The 19,521-nt window shown below is 40.0% G+C and overlaps 1 protein-coding gene across 4 annotated transcripts in view; it reads right to left on the bottom strand.

The window, feature by feature from the left end:
* Window positions 1-19,521, bottom strand: part of LOC126481608 (coiled-coil-helix-coiled-coil-helix domain-containing protein 1) — a 76,833-nt gene that overhangs the window by 27,295 nt on the left and 30,017 nt on the right. For 3 of the 4 annotated variants that reach the window (XM_050105499.1, XM_050105491.1, XM_050105483.1), the window contains exons 2-3: window positions 16,519-16,662; window positions 13,010-13,128 (exon numbers count right to left, since the gene is read on the bottom strand). In XM_050105499.1, the coding sequence (XP_049961456.1) occupies window positions 13,010-13,128; window positions 16,519-16,645 (246 nt within the window). In that variant the 5' untranslated portion in view covers window positions 16,646-16,662. Of the gene's footprint in view, window positions 1-13,009; window positions 13,129-16,518; window positions 16,663-17,434; window positions 17,556-19,521 lie in introns of those variants that run through there. The other variant, XM_050105508.1, reaches the window with a different exon arrangement.

Here is a 19,521-nt window from a genome sequence, read left to right as displayed (position 1 = left end):
CTAATCCATTTAGAAGGACCTTACACCTGCCACACTTAGCCACAATCACTTTTGTGAATCAATTATTTTCTTTGGCATTCCAGCTTATTTATTCCACAATTGCTACGTGTTGACATTTCTTCACTTTAGGTTATAGCACGTTATGGGGACTGCCTCTGAAACTTATTTTGGTTGGTGGAATCATGTCTTCTTTCTGACAGTTTTTTTGTTTTTTTAAAATTCAGAAACAGTTTTTTCAGATTCAATTAAATTTAATTATTTGCCACATGAATACCAATTACAGTTACGACAATTGCTTTAATAATACAGCCTGCAATTTTATAAGTTATTACTTTCATTTACTACATTACTAAAACTTTATGATTGCACATTTAATCAAAAGAAAAAGAAACCTACTGCAGAATTTGGTAATTATGCAAACAGTAGCATACAAAAAATTCTCATCCCTCCTAATTTCTTAGCTGCAGATTCTTTCTCTGGATGCAAAGCAGAGAAAATGGAAAAAGAGAAGCTTGTAGAAAGTCAAAGTAAGTCCTATAACACTCAGCTACAGTGACAGGACAGACACTACTCATCTTTGTTGATTAGTAGAAATAGTTTGCTGTGCATTCTGCTGGTAAGTCAATGAAGTAGAAAGTGCATGTCAGTATTAAGAAGAGGAATGTGATTAATGTGTGCACTAGTAGTAACATCTAGTGTGTTAGCAAGCAAGTGTTGAGTCTTTGGCTATGTGATAGATGGTAGTTGAATTGTATATTACTATGTGACTCATTTGTTTTTATACAGAAACAATCAGTCTGAAGAGTGGCTCTGTCAATCGGAGACTTTTTAAATAGTTGTTTGTCTTCTGTGATTTGTGTTTCTCTGTCAGTGTGGAGATAATTTTAAATATATGTAGACATGATATTTCAAATGTATTACTCAGCTAGAAAGACATGAATAGATGAAACTGACGGAAGTATGATGACAGTTACTTGAATTTTAGTTTCACATGTACTACTGTTGGAAATGAATGACCACAATGTGTCATTTATTTCAAAGTCCTAGCTACTGGAAGCAGGGTTTTTAATATAATAAAAGGACATTTTGAGTCAATTAACATGGTAAACAAACTTAGAAAATACTTTTCCACAAGTCAAAAGAAATTAAAAAAGAAATCACTAAACACGCGATGATACCTACAAAGGCTCTTCTTTCATCTTACAAAACCACCTACCATGTAGCAAAGAGCAAGAAACCTCTTGTCACACCTGAAGACCTTATTTTATTAGTTGCTCTGGACATAGTATCAACAGAGTGACAATTATTGAACTACATGAAATAAATCAGTGTAACTTCTGGACAGTTTGTGTTAGGACATTCAAACTACACAGTTGGCTGAGGGAGCTGATGGGAATTAGTAAGTGCAAGGAATCCCACTTTCTTTTGTATGTGTTTGTCAATAAGCAAAATTGGCGCATTTGGGGGACTGAGAATCCACGTTTCACGATCAAGAAGTCTCTTCACCCTCAACGGGTGACTGTGGTGTGCAATGTCCAGTCACATAATAATTGGTGTGATATTCCTTGAGTACCAAGCAGTACATGAAGGTTTTCAAAGATTATTTCATCCCCGTTATCCAAAGTGACCCGGATTTCAACAAGATGTAGTTCTTATAAGACGAAGCTCAATCCCATCGAAGCAGGAGAGAGAGTGACATCTTGGACGAGCACTTTGGTGGCTCTAGGGTAGGCGAGGCCACTGGCATGGGTCTGATTGGCCACCATATTCTCCACATCTGAACACATGCGACTCATTTTTGTGGGGCTATATTAAAGACAAGGCATACAAAAATAACCCCAAAACCATTGCTGAACTGAAAACAGCCATTCAGGAGGTCATAGACAACATCAATGTTCTGCCACTTCAGTGGGTCATATAGAATTTCGCTATTCATCTGTGCCACATCATTGCCAATGATGGCAGGCATGTTGAACATGTCATAACCTAAATCGGAGTATCTGTAGTGATGTCTACATGTTAAATCAAGTGTGTGCATGCCGTAGTTTGTAAAGAATTTACTTTTTTTTCATACCGTTCAATAATTGTCACCCTGTATTATGATAGGTGAGTCAGCTGCTAAGTAAATGGCAAGTGGGCCTTTGTTAGACAATACTATTAATCATCAAATACTCAATAAAGCTGACATTCATGATCAATTGGTTGAAAAAGTCAAAGGTAATGGTGATTATACTATTCAGTAGGATGAAGCTACAGTCAAACACAATGATGCACATCTAATGTGTTACATGTGGTTTATACATGACAACAAATTTTATGAAGATCTTTTCTGCAGGAAAATAATTCTTTGGACAAAAGCAATAGACTTGTTTGAAATACTACACTTTTACACAATTGTGTAAGCTTAGCTTGTTCACGAGAAATATTTGAGTTCTAAGAAGTTTATACACAGTGTCTTTGTTCTGCAGCTGGTATATCTTTGTGACCTCTTTGAAAAACTTAATTCACTGAATGTATCCTTTCAATGTAATTAGACCAACATTCTGGAACTGTAAGACAAAATTTCAGCTTTCTGAAAGAAAATACTATTGTGGAGGGAAAAGTCTGATGATAAAGATATAGGCCTACTTTACATTTTCCCTGCTCTTCGCGTGGTTTAAGAAGATAATGACATTCAGTTGAGTGACAAACTGAAGTATGTTTGTGGATCACTTAGCTGAGTTCAGTGATTAGTTTCTAAAGCACTTTCCAGAAGCAACTTATCAACACAATGGAATCAAATATCCTTTCAGTAAAGAATTTCTATCACCGCTTACCACTGAAGAACAAGTGTAATTTACTGATATTTCTTTAGACTGCACACTAAAATCAAAGTTTGTTTCCTTGTCGCTGCTTTAGTTTTGGGGCTGGGGTATCTACAAGTAGGTTACAAGATCGTAAGAGTTTTGATACCTTTTGCAGCCTCCTACTTATGTGACGTAGTTTTTCAGCATTAGCAGCCATGAACATGAAACACAAATTGTGAATGAATGTGGAGAAAGAGATTCAAGTCACAATTTCGTATCTTGTGCTGAAATTTGAAGAACATCCTTCTCTTTAATTTTGTTGCAAGGATAAAATGTAATAACATTACAAGTTGACTAAAACATTTGTGTCAACAGTTAATACAAATGAAATATCTACTCCTATTCATTTTTTTAAACTCAGTTTTGTTAACCGACACACTGCGAAAGGAACTGCATGTGTTTATGTTCAGGTCAAGGGAGCCATGGACCCAAAAGTTTGAAAACCACTGTTTTCACCCATAACTCTAGCACACTGTGTGTCAGTCAGAAACTGTAGTGAGTGAAGTGTTATGAAACAATGCGTGTGTAGTGTGTGCAGTGGCTGATTGTGAGGTATGAGTGAACAGTGTGGCATTACATTATTTAATAAGTTATTTGAAAAAAAACCGTATTTTATACCAGGAGTAAATCTAATGATTGTCTCTAACTAGAAATCTGTAAATGTATGCGTATATGAATTAGCTTATTTTAAATTGGTCTAAACTTGTAAATATTTTGACATGTCCTGTATCCTACGAGAGATCTACGGATGAATAAAGCTGCTGCTACTGCTACTACTACTATCCCACACCTTCGCTAGTCAAAATTTGGCATTAAAAATTTCTTCCACTAACAGGATTCAAACCTATTTCCTCCGGGCTCAAAGTCACAGTATTAGTGACCTTCGTTGTGGAGATGGGTAATGTGGAAAGTATGAGGGGCACACAAATAAAAACCGGATATCTGTCACACTGGGACCATGGAATGGTGCCATTCAGCAGTAATCATCACACATGTTAAGACATTTATCTCACTGGGAGATGAGACAGTCAATTCCTGTTCTGTAGAACGCAGTAGGCTGCTGATGGATACACAACAACACCCACTCTTGCACTTCCTCATATGCCTGAACCTGACATCCTTACAAGTCTTTTTCAGGCTGCCAAAGACATGACAATCACATAACAAAGGATCCAGGCTTATGGAGGATGCTGCAGTGTTCCCTAACCAAATCACTGAAACGTAGCCTTTGTCCAACTGCCAGTGTGGAGACAGGTGTTATTTTGCAACAGGATGATTCCATCCAACAGCGTTCCTGGGCCTTCTGACTTCACAACCTATCACAGTTTCTACAAAGTGTCTTCATAGTGCTGCACATTGATTGCAGTTTCATGCTCAAGGAAATCGAACAGCAGAGGTCCCCTGCAGTCAATGAAGAAGGTCATCATAACCTTATCATAACTAGTGTGAACAGCTTATGGCTTCTTTGGTGGGGAGATGTGGGATGGGATTTGCCATTTGCACTTGGGATCAAAATGGTGACACCATGTTTTGTCCCCTGTGATGAGACAGGACAGAAATGATGCATGCCCTTCCCCATGGCACCATAGCAGATGACTCAGACTGATACTGTCCATCTTCTGTCCCTCAGTCAGGTAACGCGACATCCACTGCACACAAATTTTGCAGTAATGTGAGTGGTCTTTGATGATGGCATGCAAGGAGCTTTGGATAATGCTGACCTAAACATGAATTTCACCCTCTGTGATTTGTCAGTCTCCCTGGATAAGGGCATCAATCTGCCCCATCACATCTGGAGTAATGGCTCAAAGAGGCTTGCCTTGGGCACAGATAATCTAGGAGTGATGTATGCCCTTCCCGGTATCTCCTTTTCCACTCGTGCACGCACATCAGGGACATGCCACATTCACCGTACACAGCGGACATGCAAGAATGAATTTTGTGTACTCCAGCACCCTCAGCCATGAGAAAATAGCCACACTTCTCTACCCTTCTTTGCGTGCCCCTATGTCAATAGCTTGGTGAACATATTAGACCAGTCCACCAACAACCAAGGTTATAACACAAAAACTGCGTGCACCTGTGATGTGGCACTATGCTGTTCCCCTACCACAGTGGTGACAGTATCAAATATAACAATATTGGGGCCATCTGTCACGTGCAACTGTGTACTAGAGTGAGTGTTCAGTTTTCATATGACTGCCCTTTAGAGATCAAGACAACATCAAGAAGAAATTACTTAAACCTCAAAATCCACTGACAGAAAAAAACAAAACAAACAAAGAAAGTGTAACTAACATCAATCAGGGAGAACAGATGACAGGTGGTGACTTAGAGGAAACAGGTTGAATAATACAGTACAAATGAGAGAAGTTGTGTTACGACAAGCTCAGCATCATTTTCACTCTTCAGCCTGTTGAATTCTAAATGCATCAATTAAAAGGTGAGTATAGTTATTATTTCTATTCAATCCAGGACTTTCAGAATCATTCCAACACAAAAATTTGTCATATTTTCAATTGACTTGGAGTAACAGGTTATTGAAATTGGTCCAGCGCTTCAGAAGTATTTATGTGTTTAGGAGACCAACACTTGGGAACTTGATACTTGACTTCAGTTTTAAGTTGCCCACAGTAATTCAATCATATGACATTATATTTTACATGTAGACTATGCCAATATGGTTCCTGTTTATAGGCTGTGTGGTGGATTTTTTAAGTGCCAAAAAGAATGGTTATTAATACCCAAGGAAGGTTGAAATGATGACTAGTTGAGTGTTGTGTGGTTGACAGGCATATAAACAAGACTAAAAACATTGCTTAGCTCTCAATGTCCTGCTTTGGGGCCAACCAATACAAAAAACACTAACACACACCTACTTTGTCCCAGCTTTTTACATTGGTCCGGCACTGCAGCACAACTGGAGTGAGGCGCCGTCTCGGGGGATATTTGAGTGGAGGGAAGAGTAGCTGAGGGGTGGGAGGAAGAAGTAGAATGGGGGCAGGACAGGAGCAGGACAGTTATGTGGCAGGAGTGGGCTTGCCCTGACACATGCAGTAGTAGTAGTAGTAGTAGTAGTAGTGTGTACACACAATGAATTGGAGTAGTGAGTTGGGAAGGGAGTGGGATGGAACAGAGGAAGAGGGAGACAGTACAGAAGAAAGTGTGAGTGTAAACTAATAGGGTGAAATGGGAGGCACAGGAGCAAGGGTGGAGAAGGGTGTGCGCCAGGGGTGCAGGAAATTTACACCGGGAGGGATACAGGATCAAAGGTTGTCTTCAGAGAAGCTGGTATTGGGGGTTAGAGAGAAGGGGGAAGGGAATTCAGATGGCACAGATTGTGAAACAGTCACTGAAGTTGAGCATTATCATGGGCTGCCACCAGATGAACAACTCTGCTCTTGGCCACAGGTTTGCAGTGACCATTCATTCAGGAGGATTACTGGTTGGTGTTTATGACCACATACAAGTCTTTGTAAAATAACCTGCTGGTATATGACATAACTGCTTTCACAGGTGGTCCTGCATCTGATAGGGTAGGGTATGCTTGTGACAGGTCTGGAATGGGATGTGCTGAGTTGGTGTGTAGAGTAGAGCTTGCACAAGGGTATGACCCATATGGAAACAGGTTAGGAGAATGTGTGGAATAAGGTGGGCAGAACAGAACCAAAGTTTCACTTTGCAGTGGAGAGGGCACTGATATGAAACATCCTAACAGATTAAAACTGCACCAGAACGAGACTTGAACTCGGAACCTTTGCCTTTCGGGGGCAAGTGCTCAGTCAGCAGAGTACTCGCCCACAAAAAGCAAATGTTCTGAGCTTCAGTCTCAGTCCAGCACACAGTTTTAATCTGCTAAGAAGTTTCATATCAGTGCACACGCCACTGCACAGTGAAATTTTCATTCTGGAAACATCCCCGGCCTGTGGCTAACCCATGTCTCTGCAATCTGCAATATAATTTCTTCTAGGAGGGCCTCAGGTAGCTCAGTCAGTACAGCAATTGCCTGCGAAAGGCAAAGCTCCTGAGTTCAAGTCTCGATCTGGCATCGTTTTAATCTGCCCAGAAGTTTCTGGACCAGAATATTTTGTAGGTTGGATGGGTGGCAGAAGACCACCTGGGCATTCCTCCAATTCATTGTGTGCCACAAACAACTCTTTGTGCCTGCATCATGGTGGGATTACTGCTGTCCATTCATATCCTGTCCCCTTGCTGCCTCTCCATCACAGCTCTTGGTCATCTTCCCTTCACCATTCCCTCCCCCTTGCTGTCTACTTTTCTCTCTCCTCATCCTTCATCCCAGTTGAGCTGCAGTATTAGAATGATGTAGCTATCATGTGTACACGTATTTTGTGTTAGTTAACTCCACAGAAAAAGTTCAGCAACATTTTCAGTCTAATTTATGCACTTATGAGTGATCAACACCTCAAACAGATGGTGAGTGGTTACCTTGACTCCTCACATTATTCATATTCCACCCAGGACTGTCCAGCATCACAAGAGTATCATAAGCAATTTATAATCCCAAAATGATGGACTCAAAAGTGATGTGTTGTGTTTTTAATAAATTTTATGACAATTATACAATATTCCACACACATATTTCATTTGAGTACACCATTTAACATGGAGTAAATGAATCTCTTTCATAAAGTAGCAAGAAGTTCTCTGACAAGTGCATGGAAGAGCTATGATGGCTTTCAAAGTGTTCATCAAATACAGGTGTAACGCAGTCAGGAAGAGATACAAGTAGCACTGAAATTTGGTTGCTCAATAAATGTACTGTCAGTTACATTTGTACTGTTTACAGGAGAAGCTAATTCCATTGTGACAGCACCAATTTCTACAAATCACATTGTGTTTCAATGTAGATAGAAATGTTCTTTGCAAAAAGACATTCTCAGCTTTACATTGTTCTAAATGTATGATGTGCTGTATTTACGTTTTGTAATTACCATGTGTCTGACATATACAAACCAACAACAAACTGCAATCTGTTCCTTATGACTTGCCATCTGTTTTCCATAGACTGCAGTGTAATTAATTTAAAGGATCTTAAAGATGGTATGAAGTTTTTATCAAATGGAGTGTTCACCTTGCTGAACATTCATGACTTATTGTGAAACTGTGACTCAAATGCAAACATTTGCCAGAGCAGGTATTCTCTTTGAACTGAAACATTCAGAAATGTCTACTGCTAAGGAACACTGTCTAATACATCGTGAGTGTTCTATTTAAATAGTGTTGCATGTATTGCACTGCACAATTCCTGTCCCAGCACCTCTCAGGAGTGATGGTTTTCTCTGTACTACAACTTCCTAACAACGTTCCTCTATTTTGATCTTTTTATTTGCAGAAGGAGACTTATGGCGTCAAAACTGACATCTGTTCTAAGTCAATACTTCATTTCAGCGAGAAAAGTAAATTTAGCTATCACTTTTTTTTTTTTTAATCTAAATTTTACTCCAAAACTTATATGTACAGTATTTGGGAACACACCACAGTGTCTGCCCCTGGAAACTGCAAATATTTATGTTGTCATAAGATAGTTGTCTTGTGACAGCCAGAGCGAGAGCACCAGCAGCAGCGAGTACTGTTTGTATAAAGCGTTTATTTTGCATTTTGTTTACGACCTTCCACTAAGGAAGGGATTCTATTTGTGTTTATCTGCTCTGCATAGTAACTAACAGTTCTTGATAAAACTTTACGTAGTTTTCGTGTTAGATTTCTTAGTGTTTTCTTGATCGTTTAGAACAGAAAGCGCCCTAAAACCGTCTTTTGTTTGTTTCGCGGCCGTTAGCCACTAGTCACTTGAATCAGCAGTTGTCTTGTGACAGCCAGAGCGAGAGCACCAGCAGCAGCGAGTACTGTTTGTATAAAGCGTTTTTGTACTTATTTGCTGCGCTTAGCTTTTAAATAGTTTTTCTGGGAAAACCTAGCGTAGTTTTCGCGTCTCGTATTTCAGTGAGTGTTTCTTGATTATCAGAGTAGCTCATCAGAAGATTATCTTGGGAATTTGTCACCGTATAGAGTAGGGTAAACATAGTCATGTGTAGGGACTGTGGTTGTTGTGAGCGGACGCAAGGAGAATTGGCCACTCTTCGGGGGCAGGTGGAGGCTTTGTCTGTTAGGCTCATCGAGCTTGAGGCGCAGGCGTCGGCTCGTAGTGGCGTTGGGGCAACTGTGGTGAGACCTATGCCTACTTCGGTGGCCTTGGAATTGCATGGAACCCCTGATGTCGCTGCGTCTTCCGGCAGTGAGCATCTTACCGGTCAGCCATCACTCCAGGGTGAATGGCGGACAGTGGTGGGCTCGCGCGTGCCTGGCCGAAAGGCGAAGGTGGGATCTGGCCACGTGGCAGCTGCCTTACCCCTTTCCAACAGGTACGGGGTGCTTCTTAGTGGTGATGACATCGTTTCCGAGCCACCACAGGATGCCTCGCCTGTTGGGCCAGTGGCCGATTCTCCGGCAAGGTCCCGACAGTCACAGAGGGCGGGCCTATTAGTTATAGGGAGCTCCAACGTTAGGCGGGTTATGGAGCCCCTCAGGAAAATAGCGGGTAGGTCGGGGAAGAATGCCAGTGTGCACTCGGTGTGCTTGCCGGGGGGTCTCGTCCGTAATGTGGAGGAGGCCCTTCCGGCAGCTATTGAACGCACTGGGTGTGACCGGCTGCAGATAGTAGCACATGTCGGAACGAATGACGCCTGCCGCTTGGGTTCTGAGGCAATCCTTGGTTCCTTCCGGCGGCTGGCTGATTTGGTGAAGACAACCAGCATCGCACGCGGAGTGCAAGCTGAGCTTAATATCTGCAGCATAGTGCCCAGAGTCGATCGCGGTCCTCTGGTTTGGAGCCGTGTGGAGGGTCTAAACCAGAGGCTCAGACGACTCTGCGACTATAATGGTTGCAAATTCATCGACCTCCGTTATTGGGTGGAGAACTGTAGGGCCCCCCTAGACAGGTCAGGCGTGCACTACACACCGGAAGCAGCTACTAGGGTAGCAGAGTACGTGTGGCGTGCACACGGGGGGTTTTTAGGTTAGAGGGACCCCCCCTTGGGCGAAACGATAAAATACCTGACGGCTTACCAGAGAGGACATTATCATCGTTGATAAAGAACGTCCGTCCTCAGAGACCAAAAACAGGAAAAGTTAACGTAATATTGGTAAACTGCAGGAGTATCCAGGGCAAGGTTCCTGAATTAGTATCTCTTATTGAAGGAAATAGTGCGCATATAGTATTAGGAACGGAAAGTTGGTTAAAACCGGAAGTGAACAGTAACGAAATCCTAGACACAGAATGGAATATATACCGCAAGGATAGGATAAACGCCAATGGTGGAGGAGTATTTATAGCAGTAAAGAATTCAATAATATCCAGTGAAGTTATTAGCGAATGCGAATGTGAAATAATCTGGGTTAAGTTAAGTATCAAAGGTGGGTCAGATATGATAGTCGGATGCTTCTATAGACCACCTGCATCAGCAACCGTAGTAGTTGAGCGCCTCAGAGAGAACCTGCAGAACGTCGTGAAGAAGTTTCGTGATCATACTATTGTAATAGGGGGAGACTTCAATCTACCAGGTATAGAATGGGATAGTCACACAATCAGAACTGGAGCCAGGGACAGAGACTCTTGTGACATTATCCTGACTGCCTTGTCCGAGAATTACTTCGAGCAGATAGTTAGAGAACCAACTCGTGAAGCTAACGTTTTAGACCTCATAGCAACAAATAGACCGGAACTTTTCGACTCCGTGAATGTAGAAGAGGGTATCAGTGATCATAAGTCAGTGGTTGCATCAATGACTACAAGTGTAATAAGAAATGCCAAGAAAGGAAGGAAAATATATTTGCTTAACAAGAGTGATAGGGCACAAATCGCAGAATATCTGAGTGACCACCATCAAACGTTCATTTCTGAGGAAGAGGATGTGGAACAAAAATGGAAAAAATTCAGAAACATCGTCCAGTACGCCTTAGATAAGTTCGTACCGACTAAGGTCCAAAGCGAGGGGAAGGATCCACCGTGGTATAACAATCATGTACGAAAGGTACTACGGAAACAAAGAAAGCTTCATCATAGGTTTAAGAGTAGTCGAATCATAGCTGATAAGGAAAAGCTGAACGAAGCGAAAAAGAGCGTAAAGAGAGCAATGAGAGAAGCATTCAACGAATTCGAACATAAAACATTGGCAAACAATCTAAACAAGAACCCTAAAAATTTTTGGTCATATGTAAAATCGGTAAGCGGATCTAAATCCCCTATTCAGTCACTCGTTGACCACGATGGCACCGAAACAGAGGACGACCGAAGAAAGGCAGAAATACTGAATTCAGTGTTCCGAAACTGTTTCACTGCGGAAAATCGTAACACGGTCCCTGACTTCAGCCGTCGCACGGACGCCAAAATGGAAAATATTGAAATAAACGATATCGGAATTGAAAAACAACTGCTATCACTTAGTAGCGGAAAAGCATCCGGACCAGACGAGATACCCTTAAGATTCTACAGTGATTATGCTAAAGAACTTGCCCCCTTTCTATCAGCAATTTATCGTAGATCGCTGGAAGAACGTAAAGTACCTAGCGACCGGAAGAAAGCGCAGGTCGTTCCCATTTTCAAGAAGGGTCATAAATAAGATGCGAATAATTATAGGCCTATTTCGCTTACGTCAATCTGTTGTAGAATAATGGAACATGTTTTGTGTTCTCGTATTATGACGTTCTTAGATAATACAAATCTCCTTCATCATAACCAACATGGATTCCGCAAACAGAGATCATGTGAAACTCAGCTCGCCCTATTTGCCCAAGAAATTCACAGTGCCGTAGACACTGGCGAGCAGATTGATGCCGTATTCCTGGACTTCAGGAAGGCATTTGATACGGTTCCGCACTTACGTTTAGTGAAAAAAATACGAGCTTACGGAATATCGGACCAGGTTTGTGATTGGATTCAGGATTTCCTAGAAGAAAGAACACAACATGTCATTCTTAACGGTTCAAAATCTGCAGATGTAGAGGTAATTTCGGGAGTACCGCAGGGAAGCGTGATAGGACCTTTATTGTTTACAATATACATAAATGACTTAGTTGACAACATCGGTAGCTCCGTGAGGCTATTTGCAGATGACACGGTTGTCTACAAGAAAGTAGCAACATCAGAAGACTCGTACGTACTCCAGGAGGACCTGCAGAGGATTAATGCATGGTGCGACAGCTGGCAGCTTTCCCTAAACGTAGATAAATGTAATATAATGCGCATACATAGGGGCAGAAATCCATTCCAGTACGATTATGCCATAGGTGGTAAATCATTGGAAGCGGTAACGACCGTAAAATACTTAGGAGTTACTATCCGGAGCGATCTGAAGTGGAATGATCACATAAAACAAATAGTGGGAAAAGCAGGCGCCAGGTTGAGATTCATAGGAAGAATTCTAAGAAAATGTGACTCATCGACGAAAGAAGTAGCTTACAAAACGCTTGTTCGTCCGATTCTTGAGTATTGCTCATCAGTATGGGACCCTTACCAGGTTGGATTAATAGAAGAGATAGACATGATCCAGCGAAAAGCAGCGCGATTCGTCATGGGGACATTTAGTCAGCGCGAGAGTGTTACGGAGATGCTGAACAAGCTCCAGTGGCGGACACTTCAAGAAAGGCGTTACGCAATACGGAGAGGTTTATTATCGAAATTACGAGAGAGCACATTCCGGGAAGAGATGGGCAACATATTACTACCGCCCACATATATCTCGCGTAATGATCACAACGAAAAGATCCGAGAAATTAGAGCAAATACGGAGACTTACAAGCAGTCGTTCTTCCCACGCACAATTCGTGAATGGAACAGGGAAGGGGGAATCAGATAGTGGTACAATAAGTACCCTCTGCCACACACCGTAAGGTGGCTCGCGGAGTATAGATGTAGATGTAGATGTAGAAGTCATTAAACGTGTTACTGGTGCTACAGATGTAATATTTACTGCTGATAAGCATGATGCAAAGTTAAAACTCCTGCCATACTTTTATTAACACAAAAATACTGTCCCTCAAACAAATGCATCATATTTCACCAAAAAATTACTATCTCACACAGCAATATCATCTTCACATATATTACACAATAACTGAAAGGAATAACAAAAATTATTACTTACATCATATTCCTTCACACAATCTTGGAAAATTTTAATTTCACTGGAGCACATTGCCTGATCAAACTCATTTTGCTTCAGGCATGCTAGCATTACTGCCATTTCTTGTACACAGCTAGCCTCTGAAAAACGTGTAAGAAATACATATGATATCAGGTTTCAATTAAAGGGCTTGGTGTAAAAACATGTAAAGTCCATTTTGGTCAAAAATGAGTTATGGCATGCAAAGTTTTACACTTTTCAGTGTGCAATGATCAAACTTCATGACCTACAGGCAGAATGATACTAGTTATCCAGCAGATTCCAGGGGAAAGCACAGCATCAAGCACAACTGGGTCAGCGAAAGTGATTTGTAAATGTGAGACACTACAAACAACTGAAATAGTGCACAACAGCAAGAAAGATAATCTCAAAAAGGTTTATTTGCCACTAAAGCTCAGTGATAAATAAAAGTACACATTGTAGCCTACTTACAGCAACATGGGCCTGATGTACTTAAGCATTTGAAAGCTGAAAGTTGTAAAAAGAAGAGCAAGCTATGATTTTTATCATAATAGGTATTTCAATGTTAACTTCAATATTTCATTTGGAAGACCAAAGAGTGATACTTATGAAGAGTTTGATTCTTTAGAAAATTAATCTTGGATTCTGCAGGCAATTTTAAATGTATCACTCTGATATATAGGCTACTGTTGGAAATTACACGAAGCACAGATGTTCAAGTAAACAGAAGGTGATGCCAAAAGGTCACTGATGAGGTTGTATCTGGCTCACAATGGTATCTAAGGAAAGTAGTTTCATCTGATTATTTTCAGACAACTGGGATTTATAAAACAAAAACAGTACAGTGATGCACTATCTGTTTAGCTTTACATCAAGTGGAAAATTTCACAAAATTTCGCACTACTTCCTGAATGAGGCCGCTTTTTCTTGCCATGTGATGGGAATTTTGGCATTGTGGAGAAGAAAAAACAGGTTTTCTGCAGTCTTTATACTAATGAGGAATGGCATTCAGTGATTACGAAGACGCAACGTTTTCTCTGTTGCTCCAGTCATACAGAACATGTTCAGAACCTTCAAAAAGTGCTTAAAGCTGATGTTTAAGACAAATATGAGCTCAATAAACAATGAGCCTTTTAAAATTTCTGAATACAAAATATTTCAATACAGCTCGGAGGATAAATATAAAACTTAACATCAGTAAAAATCAACAGATAACTGCAATTTTACAATTCGAGCCTCTCAAGAAAACATTTAATGTTTGAAGCACTTTAACAGAAAAAATATTTTATGATGGAGGTTGACCTCTGACAAATCTGACTATAGTGTTGTTGTGAGACTAGTACATAAATGCACTGCTGTGCAAAACTTATGGATGAAAGTAATTTCCACATGATGTGTCACTGCTAAGTAATGTAACTCAATGAAACTTAGGCCATACATAGAAAAGACTGCTACAGTTTAGTACAAATTGTAAATGAAAGAAATACTCAATAAAACAAACAGAATGACACTTTCATTCAAAGACAATAATTACACTGAAGTCACGGTAATTTATGATGGCAGCCTGGACATTACAAAAGGTGGAACCTTGTTCTTAATAGGGTGTGTGATCACCTTGGACAGCAGTGTATGCTCTGCAATGTGCTCCCATGCTGGTCACAAAGTTGATACGGTGTTCCTATGGTAGGCCATTCTGTTCTTCCACTAGCATGGTTCACAACTGCTAGATGCTAACTGGTGCATGCGGGCACACTACAATACATTTCCTCAATAGGAGGAATAGGCAGGCCACTCAATTCACCAAATATCATCTCATTCCAAGAGCTCCTCCACCTGTGCTGTCCAATGTGGTTGTACATTGTCATCCATAAAAGAGAAGTAGAGACCAAATGCACACCTGAAAGATACACATGAGAAAGGATTACAGTGTCACGATAACATTGACTGGTGAATGCCTCCCACACACCGTAACAACTGGACGACCACAACAATATTGTTCGGCAAGTTCTTTAGTGCATTAAATGTTTCCACCTCTCGCAATATGAGGATATATAATGCACCCAAGAACATTGTCAAGCATGATAGTTTTGGTGGTCCAGCTGTTATGGTGTGGGGAGGCATAATGTTACATGTGTGTGCTCACCTCCAAATCTTTGAACATGGTACACTCTCTGGTCATCATTATTGTGACACTGTACTCCTCCCCTTGTGCATCTTTTCACAAGTGCATTCAGCCCCGACTTAATTTTTATGAATGACAATTTGTGACCCAATCAAACTGCACAGGTGGAGGATCTCTTGGAATGAGTGGACATTTGGTGAATGGATTAGCTTTCCCATTACCCTGACTTAAATCCCATCAAGCACATGTGGGATGCATGCACCAACAACCATCTATCAGTTGTCTACTCCACTGGCGGAGGAATAGAACTCTCTACCACAAGAACTCCTTATCAACTTTGTGGCCAGCATGGGAGCACATTGTAGAGTATGCCTTTTTATCATACACTGTATTAAGAATCACATGCCACCTTTTTTGATGTCCGGGGGCCATCATAAATCACCACGACTTCAGTGTAATTATAGCCTTTGAATGAAAGTGTCATTTCTGTTCGTCTCATTGCACAGTTCTTTTAGTTACTTTCTATACTTTACTGTGGCAGTGTTTTCTACATATGGTCCAAGTTTTATTGAGCTAGGTTATTTGGCAGTGACACAACATGTGAAAATTACTTTCATCCTTCAATTTTGCTTATCACTGTACATCCCATCAGCCAACTTCAAGTTTTCTAAAATGTAAAATGGTCAGTAATAATGCTGGATAGTTCTCTGAATAAAAAATCCTTGACATGCAGGAGTATTTTCTATGAACACACATTAAGTTTATTAGCACTGAAATACACACTTTCAACTTCATGTTAAATAATTTTGCAGTGAGGACATTCTACACTGAAAACTGAGGGGCTATACAGAGCAATGATTGTAGCATTGAAACAAAGTTTTACTTCATACTCAGAAAAATATACATATCCTATTGTCACTCTTAAAAGAATTTTCATTCCTGGAACAAATTTTAGCGTTTGGTTCACTAATCAATCAAGCATTCTTGAGGTACCAGTTCTGAAATACTACTGGAAAATCTTTGCAGATTGGAAGTGAAGGAGAGGAGCAATGGCAGATTGGTGAAAATTTATTGTCCTAGTGCTCTCTTGGAGTCACTGGTGTAACAAGTGAGGACATCAACTCTGGAAACCTGTAGCTTCCTAATAAGTTCAAAAAGATAAAGCACGTTTAAAAATAAATACTGACTTCATTAAGATACTAACTTTAGAAGAGTTTGTAGTAAAAAGTTACCACTGCAAGGCTGTATTAAGAACAATCTTCCTTTATATCGGTTAAACTGAAACACTTTCATAAATAACAAGTACTACTAATGTTAATCTTTCTTCATTTTCTTGTTGTTACATACATTTATGCACATTATACATAAATTTAAATATTATACGTACTTGATGTTTTGTCTCCTTTCCCTGACACACTTCCTTTCAGCTTCAGGGGTAAAATCTCTTGAAAGGGAACAGGTTCCATTTGTGGCCTACGACCCGGGCCTTTAAATAACGCTGTAGTTAACTTCATGCCTGGTGTTTGACAACCTGTGCATGAAAAGGAGATAATATGTAATGTGACTTTTTGGTTTCCTCAGTGTGACTGATAGCTGGTATGCTTTTAGGTTCCCAGCTGAGTCAATAATTTCATTTCTGCACACAATATTTCAATAACTTAGTGATGGTATAAGATTGGTTGCTGAGCATGAGGTCTATGTCTGGTTTGAGTGAAGGCAGTGAGCATACATAAAAGGACTGTTTAAGCAAATGAAGACGGTGATGTTACCATATTGTGCTAAAAAATGAGATGATCAACTCTGAAATAAATCTAAAAACTTATCTTTATTTAGAAATTAATGCAGTATTTGAAACACAGAAATAGTGTATGTAATCTCTCATGTTTTTCAGCATGTTTGATTAATGGTGAGCTTATGTGTGTTCTGCCAAGTTCTTGTTTCCATTTTATGCATAATATTTCAACATTTGACCCAGATATTTTCTTCATGCTCTGCGAATTTTGGTGTTACACGTACTAACTGCCTGGATTCCAACCAGACTGTGAACTATTGTTAGTCCCACACAGCTATTTACAGCTGAGTGACAGGATTAATTTTTTACCATTACATCTAATTCTTCACAATGATAATATCATATGAGAATTGCAGCGACTTATTTCTACATTTTTCTGTCAACTGCAGCAATAATCGTATCCAGCAGAGATTTCTGCTTCTGTTGCTCCATAAACCTAGTCAAGAAAACTGAATAGATTGCAGTAGTACTGATATTTAAATCAAGTCATTAGTCAACATTATTTTCATACCTTTTTCTATGCTTAAGGTGTCTGCTGATATGGGATTTGGAGCAACATTCCCCTGATGAAGTACTTTTATTTATTATTTTTAGTTATGGAATCCAAGGATGTCAACTGTTTTTCAATTTGCATATCTGTCAGCTTTACAACATCGGTTTATGTTTAAAAAACTGGTACGTTGACACTCATCTTCAGTCTCACATGCTATAATAATATTAAATATTTTAAAGAAACAGTAATGTTAAATAATGTGAGTGGTTTCAGTTATTTTCACTTATGTAAGACAGCATGGACAAAGTTTTTAAATAAACCAACAAATCTATTGCATAAGTTTTTTGTTTACATCAGTTTGTAACAGGCTAATGTTGAAATACAATCTGTGACTCATATATAAAAAATAGGTTTCTTGCTCCTTTATGATGACTATTAGTCGGTCAGATCTGACTGCAGTTTCCTATAGGACAGTAGCTAGATAAAATTATCGCCAAAAATAAGACTCTGAAAACTCTCAGACATTTTAAAACTTAGAACTGTGACATTTATTAGGAAAGTGTAATGGTCAAGAGGCAATGTCAATAGTAAAAGCTGACAGACAATGATGTTTCCCTCTCTGAACTGGATACAATATTAACATAAACGTTTTTGGAGTATAGTGCTGTGTCATAATGTAAAAAACTATACTAGAGAAACCAACATGTCAATCACGATTACAGTGATGAAACATTATTTCTTTAGTATATGTTTTTATATTATGATGCAGTATGATACTCGGACAACTTTTATGTCAACTGACTCTGGTCACGGAAGCCCATGCAATTATAATGGTTATAAACTGTTTCAAGAATAATCACAGTGGTGTGAGTCTATGCCCTTGAAAGTGTCATTCATAAGCTGCTACAATATGTTGTACTTCAATACGGTATTGAAGAACATTGGTGCCAAGTGGGTGAAGGGGGTTGGCATGTAGTGCCAGACAAACAGCCAGAAGTACGAAAATATCTTGTTAGAATCATTCAACAGCCACGATCGCATGAATATTTTTTTATTAAAGGCAACCAGTTTTAACAAACTTTGCTGTTATTTTCAGGTCTTAAAAAAGCTCTTCGTTATGAAATGAGTTCATTTTACATTGGACTTGATGCCACATTGTCATGTGGATAAAAATCAGCACATTATAAAAGGTTTGTCATAACTAAAATATTTAAAAACATAATGCACCTAGTACAAATGGCCATGTCCATTTACATATTGCTCACAGTTGCTTATTACATCACAAATATTGTAGTTATGACAATACTTTAATTATGTGCTGATTTTTATCCACATGACAAGCTGGCATATCACCTGAAGATGACAGAAAATTCTGTCAAAAACAGTTGTTTTAAATAAAGAAATATTTATGCAGTTTTGGCTGCTGAATGTTGTTTAGCAAGCAAAACAGATCACTCCTTTGGTCTTCTCAAAACAAGAAAATTCAACCAAAATATTTTTATTACAGCTCCCTGCTGTCATTCAGTACAGGCAAGAGAAGCTGGCTCAGGTGTTCAGCAGCTTCCTGCACGTGTGCGTGTCATCCCGTAATGCTGACAGAGTGCAGCGACTGGCTGAGCGGTAATGTGTGATGCAACACCCTTTGTCAGTGACAACTCCAGTCCCAGTGGCTGGCTACACCATCAGTGTGTTGCTATGACTTGCCTGTCGCAGTCCAGAGGTGACATAATGGCATGATCCTCTGCTCTGCGAGGATGGCCGGCAAGCTGCTTCCCGGGGCCGATGCTAGCCTGGTGATATGGTAGCTACAGCTCCTGTGGTTTCACGGCAGACTGCTCTATCACACAGTTGAACTGTGGTCCAAAAACAGCATTCCGGATGTTGCAGCAAGTATCACAGCCCCGTTGTTGTAGAGCTGTGACACTAACACAAGTGACTTTAGTACGGAATGAATAGGTATTTATACGTTTTCAGGTTGCACTTGCTTGAGCTTTGCTGTGCCTTGCGGCACTTATGCTGAATACGTTTTGCAGACTTATGCCAAACACTTCCGCAGCTGACGGTGTGGAAGGTCTTCCACCTTCTTCCTCTCATGTACTGCTGGG

This window comes from Schistocerca serialis, chromosome 1, assembly GCF_023864345.2.
Source record: "Schistocerca serialis cubense isolate TAMUIC-IGC-003099 chromosome 1, iqSchSeri2.2, whole genome shotgun sequence".
In the NCBI taxonomy this organism is placed as follows: Eukaryota; Metazoa; Arthropoda; class Insecta; order Orthoptera; family Acrididae; genus Schistocerca; species Schistocerca serialis.
Note: the sequence above shows the minus strand (reverse complement) of the source record. Positions and strands in the feature narration are given on the sequence as shown.